Source organism: Thermobia domestica, chromosome 12 (assembly GCF_964235325.1).
Source record: "Thermobia domestica chromosome 12, izTheDome1.hap1.1, whole genome shotgun sequence".
Taxonomy (NCBI): Eukaryota; Metazoa; Arthropoda; class Insecta; order Zygentoma; family Lepismatidae; genus Thermobia; species Thermobia domestica.
This window is the reverse complement of record NC_137465.1, coordinates 63,921,940-63,936,606: the sequence shown is the minus strand read 5'-3', so window position 1 is coordinate 63,936,606 and position 14,667 is coordinate 63,921,940. Positions and strand designations below refer to the sequence as shown.

The window sequence follows — 14,667 nt, the reverse complement described above, 5'->3', positions numbered from 1 at the left end:
TTATTACAATTTCGCAATAGGCGTCATTAGTGCTTTCGATTGGTGTACAAGCCATCTTCCACTTCGATATATAATCTCCCTCTCTTCCTTTGTAAGCAACAGTTGGCCAGAAAAGGAGGTATATTGACCGTCGTAAACTTTCTATGCTTTAGGCAGGAGCACCTTTGATGCAGGGTGATAAAGTTCTCTTGTCCGGCGTGTTCGAAAATTCTGAGCGGTATTGTATATATTGTATATGTATGTATGTATTTTGTATTATAAACCAAAAGGTAAATAACAAGTCTAAATATTATATAGCAGGCACAAAAGTGTTTGCTATACACTGTTTGCAATGTGACATGCATGCAATCTGACATGCAATGTTTTCAATGTCAGATTTTTGGTTTCTGATTTTGACATTCGTTTTCAGGGAGATGGAAAAAATAACAAGAGATATAAAAAAAACTTGAAAATATTTATTTTTAAATAACAGTAACTCAGATTCAACACAAAACTAATAAACTGCATTTTACTTTGGATAAAATGTTGGCTTACGTTTCAAGCTCTTATGTGATCTAAACTTTTTGGGTATATACTCGGCCACATGATCATCATATCTTCTTTCAAATGGGTCAATGTCCAACTCAAAAAATCTTCTTCTCGGTTCCATTGGTCTAGTTTCATGATTTATCTTATATATTCTCTCCCAATCATAGATTTCGGGTGCAAGCCTCGATCTTGGTCTATTGGAATACATATGCTTGAAGCGTTGTTCAAACCAGGTGCGTCTTTCTTCTTCACTAATATTGGCAATATATCTTCCCTTTGACAGATATGGCCTCAATCTAACCCCCTCTCGTAACGAAGGAGTATTCATATAAAACTGTAACAACAGCTTCAGTACCTCTTCATTTAAACCTAAAAATTAAAAAATAATATGTTCCATTTTCTGTATACAATATTCCTAATATTATAGGATTTTATTCAAAGACATTTATTGCATCTATATTTATGTGGTAGTAAGAAACTATAAAAGCTATACAGTAATTAAACTATAACGGTGTAAGAGACAATATCGAATCTACACCGCCTCACGATGTATTATTTAACCAAACACAAAATAATCAGTCATTTAATGTGCTTTTAAACAGTGGAGAGCTTTTAGTAACTTTTCAGTAATAAGAATACAGCAAAATAAATCAACTTTTGCAAAATCATCGCACCTTCCCAAGAAGCCTTGAGGAATGGGAATATCTCACAAATATATATTATGAGTAAGATATTAACGGAAGTAACATTATAAAAGGGAAAAGTTTATCCCTTACCATTCATGATTTTGGAGCAAAGAATGTAAGGAGCAATTACAGGGAGAGACTGGTTAGCTGTTTTGATTCCGAAACAGAAGTTGAAATTTAAGCAGACATGGGTGCAAACCATAGGATATGACTGCTGTTCGATGCAAATTACATCCGAAGAAGAGATGGGAGCATAAATTTTATATATATATATATATACAGGGTGGTAGGTAACTCCACCTACAAACTTTGGGAGGTGAAAAAAAGTTATTATAAACATAAGTCGAGAAATGTCTCCTTTCAGAGTTATGAACCGCCGAAAATTCGAAAAATCATGTTTCGAAACGCCCTGCCTTAGAAACTATAGGGCCTATCCCAAACGGTTTAAGGAATTACACAGGAACTAGTATGCAAACTATCTAAATATCTACGTTTTACCATCCTCCGTTATCGACGAAACGAACATGTTATTAGTACTTAAAGGAGTATTCCTATACCTCAATTTACTTTCTACAGTTCGTTTCGCCGATAACGGACCACGGTAGAACATAAATATTTAGATAGAGCGCATACTAGTTTCTTTGTAATTCCTTATACCGCTTGGGATCAATCCTGTAGTTTCTAAGGCAGAGCGTTTCGAAATGTGAATTTTCGGCGGTTCATAACTCTGAAAGGAGACGTTTTTCGTCCCATGTTTATTAGAACTTTTTTCTTTCATTTCATATAAGGAATCACCTCCCCAAGTTTGTCGGTGGAGTTACCTACCACCATGTGTATATATATTCAGTTAAGTATCCCACGAATCTATTAATACTCCTATTAAATATTACAAAATAAATATTCCGATAAGGCAAGGCGTCGTTACAACCTTTCGTAAACAATATTAAATATCTTTTGACTTATAACAAATCAAGAAGTGGTTAGATTACTTAAGTATGACGCAAGTATTTATTTTATTCAAAGAAAGCGTCGTATTCCGATTAAGCAACTTTAATAGCTATTGAAAAAAAAATGGAACTGAAAGGGGCTGTGTATGGATTTCAAATTCAATGTCAATCGAATTAACAGTGGAAGTGCTGATGTCCAATATTAACAAAATACTGCACCAATTGAAGGGAGCACAATATAACGTAGTGCTTGATTTAAGTTAGGCGTATTCGCAACTTGAGGTAGATGAATGGAGAAAATACTTAGTAAACACCCCATAGGACTTGTATCAACAGAAGCATCTTCCATTTGGTTCGAATTGCTCGGTGCGATTATTTTCAGGTTTCATTGATCATGTTTTGCCAGATTTATCGGTTGTAGCTTGCTAACTTGATGAGTGTTTATATAGGGTTCTACTTGAAGAGAAAGTAGTAGCGGTAGTTACGACAAAATAGTAGCGGTACTATCTAAGTGTCAAATTAAGAACATACACATTAATATGGAAAAAGGTATGATCTTTAAACGTTCCAATTACAGGTACGGACAAAGTTCCAGCCACGAACAAACTTAAAACAATTATGGAGGCAACTGCAGTTGCAACCAATTCTCGGAATAATTAACTTTTATCACCAACATTTTGCTGCACTTCCCATGCGTTCCATCTTCATTTAAACTTCTAAAAAGGGATGTTAAATATTCTTGGAGAGAAATACAATAAACAGAATTCAAGTAGATGAAGTCACTTGTCGCTTTCGCTGAAATCTTAATGATGAACAACCCTTGGTAGTCATGACAGGTGCTCACTTGTTGGAGTAGTTGTCATCTTTAATCAGTTTAATGGCAGGATGGTCACAGCAGCGTTTGCTTCAGCTACTCTTTCTTCAGCAGAAAGAAATTATACAGAACTACTCACAGAAGGAATAGCCAAAACTTAGCGACAAAGTAGTTCATAGTACACCGCGAAAGAACACCATGGATGGGAGGATTACTCCTTTAGTATACAATAATCAACGGTTGAATAATATGAGGTAGAGAAAGTTTCCTATGGTTTGTGATAATGATGAAATAAGGAGAATATGAGATAAACAGTAACGGGTTCGATGAGATAAACCGTAATACTTCCAATGCCGTTTAAATCCAAATTCAACACCGCAACTTGGAGAAGGGAGAAGGGTAGATATTAAAAAAAAATGATAGAAAATGGCCGATTTAGTGTTGAAGCGATAGTTTTCGGGGTCGCTGAGATGAACAGTGACACTTCCGAAGCCGTTTAAATCCACATTCAGCCCTCATTAGTACTCCTAAAGGGGGAGGGTGACGTGTAAAATTAATTGAAAATGACCGATACGAGTGTCGAATTCATAGTTTTTGGGGTCCTAATTCATTAGTGACAGTTTTGGTGCCTTTTATATCCAAAATGATACATATTCTCCCCGTGCGAAGAACGGGTATTTTGCTACTCTTTAATGAACGAAAGTTTCACATGATAAATTCTTTAATATATTTCTCGCTGCTCAAATTAATATACTTGTGCGATGTATGTGTGTATGTGTAAATAAGATCATCTCTGTTTTCGTGTTGTTCGAAAAATATAAAAATAATAAAAAGAGGCTTTTACCAGAAATCAGAAAACTAAAAAGAAAATTAAAACATTTCTTTAAGTATTTTTCCTGCTAACGAAATACATTATACACCATGTTGCAGACACGTATCACCATAAGATATATATTTGGCTAACATACCGGTATTAATTAAAATGATTCTAGCCCCGTTATTTTACCACTTCCCTGCCTTAAAGAGGGAACTTCATAAGATTGCTTAAGACAATTTAAATGCGTCTATATTAATTAGTCTAACTAGGATTAGTTTAGTATCTTTTGTAGCCATAACTCTATTCTATCACGGTGCTAACTTGTAAAGACTGGTGCACCTATATTTGTTGCCATAAATTTTCCATATTCTAATACAAGAAACATAAGCACTCAATGATCTTAACTGTAAACTGGTAAATATAAAACAGTTTTCATTTTTAAAGCATAATATAGTAAAAACATTCGAAAATTTAAATTTTTCCCAAATTTTCCGTTTCTTTTCACGCTCGGGGGAAAAAAACGGTAAAAAATTGTTTTTTTACCCAAAATTTCCGGGCTTTTTCTAGGCTTTCATAACACTAGTCTTGCCTGAAAAATTCCAACTACATATAAAACTACATGAGCTGACATAAATTATTGGAAACTTCCTGTAAGGTGCTATAGCACGTCTGATATATAGCTGTTTCATTTGTATAAATTTTGTTGGTAATTAAATTAGTATTTAATATAATATAAGTATTGTTTTAGTAGTATAAAAAAATCCTTGGCAAGGTACTTATGTATATAGTGCTAATTTTTTGCTTTGCTTTTATATATTTTAAAAATGTTCTGAATTTTGTGTAAATGAATTCTTGTTATGCCTCTAACATATTTTTTAATTTAGCAGTTTTAGAAAGTTACAAAAAGAGCTCTGGACTTGACTCCCCTATACGCCGTAGGAATCTTCACTTCTTCAACCCACCCCTTCTTCCAAGATTCACTTCTTTTAAGAATTTCTTCGGGGACTCTCTTGTTCCGGTAAGAGAGTTGTCTCTATGTCCAGACATAGGTGATTTTTTTTTTTTTTTTTTTTTTTAACTTTAAGTACTTTTTGGACGGAGCGGACGAAATTAGCTGCTCCTGATAGTTTTAAACAGGTTTCTAAGTAATGAAGCTTGCGACTTCGTAAATGATAGCTAGATCATTATTTTTTTAGGGGCATAGGCCAGAGTAGCCCGTAATGAGGGTTTCTCTTTAGATTTTAATGCTGGCACTGGTTCTGTCTGAGAGAGTGACTTGGGCAGTTACCTTTTCGGTGCTCGCCGGGATGAGAATTTTAATGAGGTTCTCGGATGATTTTAAGGGCTCGGGAATTCGCAAAGGCTGGAGTGAGGCTTGAGTTCCTGTTCGAGTCCATAATAATTTAAGTTCCTTTAGGGAAATTAGAGGATCTTGTTAGGAGACAGCAGGCCTAATAGTGGAGGTCTCTGCCTTTAGGAGAGCTTGCTGTTATAGAGCGAGTAACCTCACGGTACATATATTTTGTTTTAACTAGTCAATAAAGAGTTATTTCAAGGCAATTTCAGGTTTTTATTTAACCTGATACTCTTTTGCCGACCTTAGTGTTATGTTTATATTTTTTTCCTTGATATGCTGGAGAAACGACAAAAGGAGGAGGTATTCCTCCTGTAATCAATGAATTTTGGCATTTTTTTCTTTTAACCTTTTTTTATTACTTTAGCCCTAGAGAACTAAAGAAGCAAGATTCCCGCTTAAACCTCTCTTCCAACCTTACTTGTTACTTCTGTGGATAAAAGATGGCGGAAAGGAATAGCAAAGCCTACAATGATGAAATTTTGCATGATTGTAGGTTTCCGGAACTAACCGACAGAAAAATTGCCAAAAGTGAATATTTTTTATTTTTGGCGGTTCTAAAGAAGGGATGAAGAATTTCTCCATGTTATTTAAATAGGCCTTTTTTTGGACCTATAATCTCGTGTTTTAGGTACTTAGAATTCGAATAAAAACTTGAAATTCGGTATGATTGTACGTTTTCGTTAGCGTTACCTCAGTGAATCATCAGAAATAAAAATTTTCAACCGTAGAGTGGTTTTATGGGGAACTGAAAAATCTTTTCCATGTTATTCATATGGGACGTCTTCTATACCCCAAAATGCTTAGGCACTTCCGGCAGGATTAGAATGATGAAATTTTGCATGATTGTAGCCTTCCAGGACTAACCGATAGGAAAATTTTTAGGGACCAAAAGTGAATATTTTTAAGTTTTAGAGGCCTAAAGGGGATGAAGAAATGCCCATGCTATTTAAATAGGCGTCTTCTTGGAATACAAAATCTTTTAGATAGCTGAAATAGAAAAAAAAACGATAGAATTGTGGGTTCAAGAGGTGCGAGGCCGTAGGCCGAGCAAAGACAGTGTGTGGGAGCGAAGACCCCGGATGGGCAAATTAAGGAAATATACAGAGCAAGTTCACAAAATTCACTGTTGATGCAAAGGCCGATAGATAAGAAATGCGAGGCTGTAGGCCGAACAAACTCGAAAAGGGGGGAAGGGTTGGGGGCGGAGTCCCCAGCTAGCCTAAGGCTAGTCTTCTTTTATAAAGTTTTAAACATTTCGGATTGGCATTGAAAAACTATACAAAAAATTGGCTTAAAAACTGACTAAAGAGAGAAAGAGAGAAAAAGATTTAAACTTCATTTGAACTTGTGTACCATAAATATTGTTCGCAAATTACTATATTGTTTTTGATGTCAGAATAACTTTAAAATAAAAATAAACAATACATTTTAATTATGAGATGAATCATTATAATTTCTGTACACTTTGCTATCTATATGTATGGATGTATATCATATTTAAAGAGTCTGATGAAATGAATCGGGCTATCCACTAACACTGACCTAGTACACTGGTATGGAACTTTATCAGTTTTTCGTAAACTCTACACATTTCCCGGGACCGCGGTGGTTCAGTGGTAGACCGTTCACCTATGGTGCGTGGGGTCCTTGGTTCCCAGCTCACAAAAAGTGAACTTTGTGGTGAACAAATACAGTGAGAGTTCTCAGAAAAATCTTTGAGTTTTACGTCCCATGGTTATACCGGTTAGGCTAAAGGAAACGGTAATTATGAGAAATGAGTGAAGTGGTGGAATGAAGAAAGTGGGAGGAAACGGGAGAACCCCGAGAAAACCCACGAGCACGGTGTTTGTCCACCACAAAGTTCGCATGGCGCGAGCTGGGATCGAACCAGGGACCCCAAGCACCGGAGGTGAACGCTGTACTATTGAGCCACCGCGCTCCCCAATGCGTTCTCGGAGTTCTCCCACTTTTTTCATTCCACCATTTCATTATTTCTCATCATCACGTCCCCTTCAGCCTAGCTGGCATAACCATGTAACGTAAAACCTAATTTTTCATTTAATTTCATTTCTACGCATTTCCGAAATAAGCCTCTTTACGAATTATAATACATACAATGACAACACAGAAGCTCGAACACGAGTAACCATACCCCAGAATTATTTCATTTATATGATGTTATCCTCATTTAATACAGGACAGAAAGCCGATAAAATTGAAACTAGTGCGAACGAAAAAGAGAAAAAGGTTGGAACTATGCGGATCGAAAATGAATTTCTCATTGGATCGTTGATCCAACTGCATTTTATGGATGATTCATCAATATGTTATTCCACTGCACAAGCGAAAGCAAAGATAATGCGCACACAGGGTGTCTACTAAAATTCCAACATGAAATTTCGTGACTTTTTCGTGACCTTTTCTTTATCAGACTATAAAATTTCTTAACATTCTCAAGAGCAAATTTGGGTGCGAATTAGGCCGAATTTTCCTGCATACGATAGAAGCATGATTTACTTGCGATTTGGTAGCGTCTAAAGCCAACCATAGACATTTTGGTGGTGAATTTTGACGTTTTATAAAACAAAATTTTTCAGTCTGTACTTATATTTGTGCTAATAAAAAAATAATCGTGATCTAAAAGCCAAATTTCGTGACTTCTTCTTGACTTTCATGACCATTTTCTGATTTTGTGACTTTTTCGTGACATTCGTGACTTTCGTGACCGATAGACACCCTGGCATAACTACAGAATGTAAGTTTGTTACACATCGTTAGTCGAAAACCCCGATAAGCTTCTAAGTTTTAAGCTGCCAATTAAAAAATGAGCACCCAACCACATACGAAATCATTTCAAATGTTTTCAGAATCTCATTCTTAGCAAATCAATATTTCCTGACACTTAGCAGAATTCCCTGATTTTTTCCTTATCGTTTCCGGTCTTTTTGACTTTTTCCAGTTTCCGGGATTTGTCGCTATCCTGGTGATAATGAGAGAGTGATACTGAGGATTTTAATAACAACCTTACTATGCACATACTCTTACATACTCTTTTTTGCTTAATCAGTGCCGTAATTTTGTTTCTATCAAATATCCCACTTTGAAAAATCGTTACTCTGTAGCACTGATATGAAGAAAATTCAATAAGCAAACGCACATTTAATATAGTTTACAGAATGATTAATACATCAAATCACAACAAATAAATGTTGATAACAGCAGAAATATCGTATTTGGAACTGCGGCATGTACTTCCTTTCCATCTGGAAATATCCTTCTAGCACACTCAAAATATAAAATCCTTCATTCGGAGTAACTTCAACATCAAATTCTGTAGTTTCACTACAAGTATTAATCATTATTAAATAATGTTCCGAAGGAAAAAAAAAAAAAAAAAAAAAAAAAAAACAACTTTCATGCTTTTTTACAGTAAAGCAGCAAACGAAAATCAATCGCTGAAAAAAATTAGGATTAGGAATTAGATTTCTGGGCTTTCGGCATCTATGACAATTTTATCCCGTCACGTATGACGAATGACTTTTTTTGGCAATCATACTACCCGAGGAAAGGAAAGGAAGGAAGCGACCTGGGGCCTGTATGTTAGGCATCATCCCGGCATATGTCTAGTGTGAATGAGGAAAATCTCACAGGCTGGCTGACATGAAAAAGCTTTCACAATTTTCGACCGAGTATCACCACCGGGAATCGAATCCGGAACCGCCCGAGATCATATGAGAAGTCACTAAGGTAAAAGTAGTTGATGTTTTCAATTTCAGATATTTTAATAAACGATGGTTGGGAAAGAATGAAGCTTCAACTCCTTTGTTTTATCATAAAGGCAACAGCACTATTGGAGTAATACGAGCTCGTAACAACCTTGAAAACTGTTGGCTGAAATCACATGTTTATACAAAACTAAGCATTAATTCTAAATACAAGCAGTGAATATCATTGTAATTTATTGCACAAAAAATTAATATACATATTGTTTATTATTATTATTATTATTATTATTATTATTATTATTATTATTATTATTATTATTATTATTATTATTACAGGACAGTGTAATTCCCTATAAACTTTCTCGTCAGCCTATCGTAAGCACACTATCATATCAACAATATCCACCAATTCAATAGAAACAATTTTGCATGAAAACTTTCGATTGAAAGAACTGTCTTGCAAATGAATCTCAAATGTTAACTGTCAATCAAAAGTATTAAATCGAAGTGAGGACTTCAGTGATAATGACAATTAAATACATATGACCGAGTACATACCTTCAAATAACATGTATTTCGGTATAGCAAGGAACAGACTACGAAAGACACAAACTCACACATAACTAGTGAAATAAACTGAAGTGCAGTGTTTTGTTTCATTCAGAGTGCGAAGTGTTTTGTGACAATATTTTTTTTCTTCCTTTCTTACAGACAGGATGCAGTGACATTAACCTACATTTATTGTAGTATTACTTTGTCAGCAGAATACTCATGTGATACAAACAACATATATTCATGTCATTGGTGACGGACAATGCTGGTGATGGAACTCATATACATACATACGAGTCAAAAGAAAACTTTACATATACAGAGTGTTCAAAGATTAATGGACGAATTTAATTATTTTCTTCTTTTCATGTATATACAGGTGGACAGTAGTACTTTTTTTTCCTTTTGGCACATAGGATCGAGCTCAAACTTCCGAGGCAGGGGTAATGTAAAGTATCCAAAATCCTCACATGCATTTTGTAAATTTATTTTGTTTATTGTAAAACAAGGAAGCGATATTCAAACTGTTTAGGAAAATAAAAACATATAACGTAGGCATCACACCACAATTATAGGAAGTTTTCCTATACGGAAATAGCAAAGTGAGGCATTTCATAAGGAGACCTGAGCTAAGCTCTACGCTACAACCAGGAAGCATCGGAATCCCGAAAAGGGGTTGTGCTGGTTGAGTACAGAGTGGACTAGGGAGTTGAAATTAAGATCGCAGAGTAAATAGATATCGATTGGAGATTATCAAAGCTGAACTACCTGTGAGTATTACATCTATTTACGATGTTGGATGGTTATAATGGTCAAGCTTCTGTACCATTACGATTTAGTAGATTTTTATAGTTAAAACCATTTCGAGTCCTGATAGCTTGTGGTGTGATGTCGAAAATATCCAAAAGAAATTGATTATTTCATTTCTTATCCTAAGAAGATTAGTTAAATTCATCCTTGAGTTGTGTAAATACACGATGTTACAAATTTCAGATGAGCTACGCTCTGCTCCCAAGTATAAAAAGTTTCTAAGATACTAAGTCATTCCAGTTAGAAATTTGTAGCACACGTTACTATTCTCGTTCATTTTGGATATTTTATTTTCAATTCATTTTCATCGCGTACCATGCCGATGAGGCTGAACGCGGACTTAAACAGCATCTAGAGTGTCGGTATTCATCTTAGCGATTCCGAAAACTATGAATTCGACACTAACATCAGTCTTCCCCATTATTTTACATGTCCTTCTGTTCCTTCCTCCAAGACATGCTGATGAAAGCTGAACCTGTAATTAAACGGCATCAGAAGAGTTACGATTCACTTCAACGACCCCGAGAACTATGGATTTCGTTATCGATCATTTTTAATTACTGTTATATCACCCCTCACACTCCCCATAGGAAAGCCAGGGGGATCTTACTCCCACTGGGAGCTAAACTTGAACTTAAAAGACAAAGGAACTGACACTAATCAACTTAGAGATCCCAAAAATTTGGATTCGACATTAATATCGGTTGTTTTCGATAATTTTTTACATGTCATCATTTCACCACCATCCCTGCAAAGTGGTAATGGGGCTCAACTTGGATCTAAACGGCACCGAGGGTGTCGGGATTCAAATATGACCTCAAAAGCTATGAATCTGATACTAATGTCGGTCATTTTCGCTTATTTTTTATATGCCACCCCTCCCCCTAGATGTGCCAGGGGGAGTCCTAATCCCAAAAGTATTGTTTCCAGGCTGTAGGTAATATGTATGACACACGTTTGGTTAAAACTGCTCCAGGTATCCCAGAATTTTAATATTATATATATATATATATATATATATATATATATATATATATATATATATATATATATATATATATATATATATATATATTGACAACCCAGCCACTCAGTGCCTAATTGGGGATGCAAAGTTGAGTGCAACTGGATGCCTTCCACTGACCATCTAGAATGAGTGGGATAACCTTTGATATTCAATTGCGAGAGGTTTCTCATTGGGGATAAATCAAATAAAGATACGTCCACTTCATTAATTTAATATCACTGTATTTCTTTGACTTATGAGTTTACTGTAAGATTTCAGAACGCAAGTAATGACGGATATTAAGAATAATTTGCCAGACGGGTATAGAAACGGTCAAGTATTGAGCCTTTGAGCCCTGAGTCGGTGCAACACATACCTGGATGATCTGGTGTAATTCCCACGTTGTTCTGGCGTTGAACCCGGCTCCTTTATGCTGAATCTCCTTACTGTTGAAAGACGAAAACGAGCATTGAGATATGGCTCCTCTCAATTGCTATTCTTGGCGTGATGTTCTACGTTGTTAGAATGGTGTGGTATATGAAATATATCCTTCTCCTGTCATCAGGCTGACTCGTGGCTAAATCTTGGTTCTCCAAGAACTCGAACCAAAGACTGATCACTAAAACTTGATCATAGACTCGATCAACTGCACCCTGAGGACTCCTCTATGGACTTCCAGGACTTGATCCAAAACCTCTCTCGTCCTCTGGTTTTGTTGAGCTTTGTCCAACCTCCGTCGTCTGCTTGTCGTCTGCTTGCAGCACGTGCGACACCGTTTTCACATAGAGAGACAAATTCCTTCCATGTGTCAAGACTCAAAATTGCAATCCTCGACACGCTCTGATTTCCCGATTCTAAGCAATTCTCCGCATATCCGTAATTTCGTGAAATTCATGAAATCTTACAGATTCACTTTATACACTGTATAGAATCTGGCTAATGTGAAGATAGACACATTGTCAACATTTCCTTCCTACATTGCCAGACTCTCAACGAAGACATTCTTATTCACATTTATTTACAACAAACTGCTGACACAAACATTAGCAACATTGTGCAGCTTGCATTATACTCTCATACTCAACATTTAATTCCCGTAACCTTAATAAATGATTTTTCATGACATAAACATTAAAATAGAATCAAAATATACAAATCGATTTACTCGAAAATCGAGTGCTGCTACAATATATATATATATATATAAATTAATAAAAATTAATAATCACAATAAATGTATTCTGAAATTTGACCTCCAAAGCCTCAATACTTCCTAGACAACCTGATATTTTAAGCTTTAAATTCTTCAATATAATTTACACACTTTTAATTCTATGTATTATTAATATTATTGGAAACAAACACAGAAACTACTCTTTCTCTAACTAGTATTAGACCTAATTTTTAATCTGAAATTGTATCATTACCTTCTACTTTCCCATCTTCGATCCGGTCGAAAAACTTGATAGGTTCTGTACCCCAACATAAATTACATCTTGGATTGCCTTCGGCGTCTGAGTGTAGAAGTGTGGTATTTAACTGATACACATAAAAGGACCACATCTGCCCATTAGTTACAATCGTCTGAGTCACAAGAGGATACGTAACATCGTTGTATGTGCTGAAACCTAGGAAAAGATTTAAAAAACAAATATATAAATAATATAATTTGTGACTTGACATATGGTTTTTGAACTTACTAACAGTCATAATAGCTGTAATACATACTACACAATCTGTAACCATTAAATCTTCAGTCATCCAAATGCCGTCAGATGCCTTAAGAGTTAACTACTATAAATGTTACAGCTCACATGTGAGCCAAATATTTTACAGTACAAATCCTTTCACGAACGTCTTAATGCACCACAACCTCTCTTTCTGTTACTTACCAGAGTAGTTAAGAAAATGAATGCAAGTTTAGTTTAACGTCCCACAGAAATAGAAACATTGCATTTTGTTTGTTTCCCATTGTAACGGTGATCCTCTGCTATAGCTGACAGCGTCTCCTTCGCAAAACATTGCCTGTAATTCGGACTTCTCATACATGTGAAGCAATACTATCGGCAATAGAAACTCCAGAGTCACACTCATCATACTTCGTTCTTCTTCCAATTCGCTGATGATTCTTTCCCCTGTGAAGTCACTCAAATGTCTCCGGTTGATGTTGCTGGGAGTAACACAATAATGTACCTTAACAGCTCTCTGACTAAAACACACTGTCTCGTCCTTTGCATTAGACTGTTTTATGTTGAGGAGCAAACGCCTTCGGCGCTACGGTTACGCTATGCAACTTCTTGCTCACTGTGCACGTGTGGAAGACCTCTTGACAACATGATGCCGGACTCTCGTTCATCTCTTTCGACTACGCGAAATATTATGTTAGTTTATTTATCTTGTCTATCTATGCAAGATCGATGCCTATTTTTAAATTTTCCACACCAATGTAGTGTTGCCCTGCTCTTCACAGATCTGAAGTCATACTTTCAAATTCTTAAGTTCGAAACTTCAGTATAGGGATATAAGAAAGAAAAAAAAAATCCGTTGTTGAAGCGCCAGAGTTTTCATTGTTGGGAAATGAAACATAAAATAATAAATTTAATTTTTAGTCACAATAATTAAACTAACAATTATTTCCAAGAATTGTGCTTTATTAAGCTTTCTTTAAAACTAGTTTTACTGGACCCTCTGATAACCAAAATCATGTTCAAGGTAGCATTCATCTATCTAAAGTGTATTTCGTGCTTCTGTGTTGCTCCTCTACTTAGCTATAACAATAAAAGATTTAAAAAATTAAGCTCTTTGTAAGTCAGTAATAGAAGAAGAGACATAAATAATAATAAGGACATATCATTAATACATAAATAATAAAAAGAAAAACAGTAAAATCAATTTAAAAGTTTCCTAATCATAGCAAACACTGTGTAGTTTCTTTGAATAATAGTATGATGTTAAACTATTTGTTATATATTCGAACAATATAATAGTTTCTACACAAGTCCCGAAGAGGGCAGGAAAACAATTCATTTACGAGAGGTTAGTGCAAACTGTATAACCCCCCTCCCCCCCCCCCCAAAAAAACTAATGAATATGTTTTTTTGCTAAGTGCTACATCAAACAGGGAAGGAAGAAAAAATGAAAAACTAAACAACAGAAAACTAGCTGCGAAGCATTCAAGTGAGTACCATATGGAATACTGTTCTTTAAAGTTTGTTTTCTTTTCCTAGTTCTCTCCCTCTTTGTCTGATGAAGTATTTAGCGAACAAGTTTATAGCATAATTTTTAGTGTTGCGTAATCATATTTCCAGATATAGAGGAACACCATGCCAAATCATAAGCACCTAATAAAACTAACTAACTAACTCTATGCCCTAGAACCGAAGGTTCAATGCTGCATTCACAAAAGCTCTCGATTGACTTTTGTT

At 35.5% G+C, this 14,667-nt stretch overlaps 1 protein-coding gene across 1 annotated transcript in view; it reads right to left on the bottom strand.

Moving 5' to 3' along the window:
* Positions 1-440: 440 nt before the first annotated feature.
* The window catches only part of mRpS30 (mitochondrial ribosomal protein S30), a 58,366-nt gene continuing 44,139 nt past the window's right edge, over positions 441-14,667 (bottom strand). The window contains exons 6-7 of the mRNA XM_081733754.1: positions 12,670-12,870; positions 441-897 (exon numbers count right to left, since the gene is read on the bottom strand). Coding sequence (XP_081589880.1) covers positions 509-897; positions 12,670-12,870 — 590 coding nt within the window. The 3' untranslated portion in view covers positions 441-508. The remainder of the gene's footprint in view (positions 898-12,669; positions 12,871-14,667) is intronic.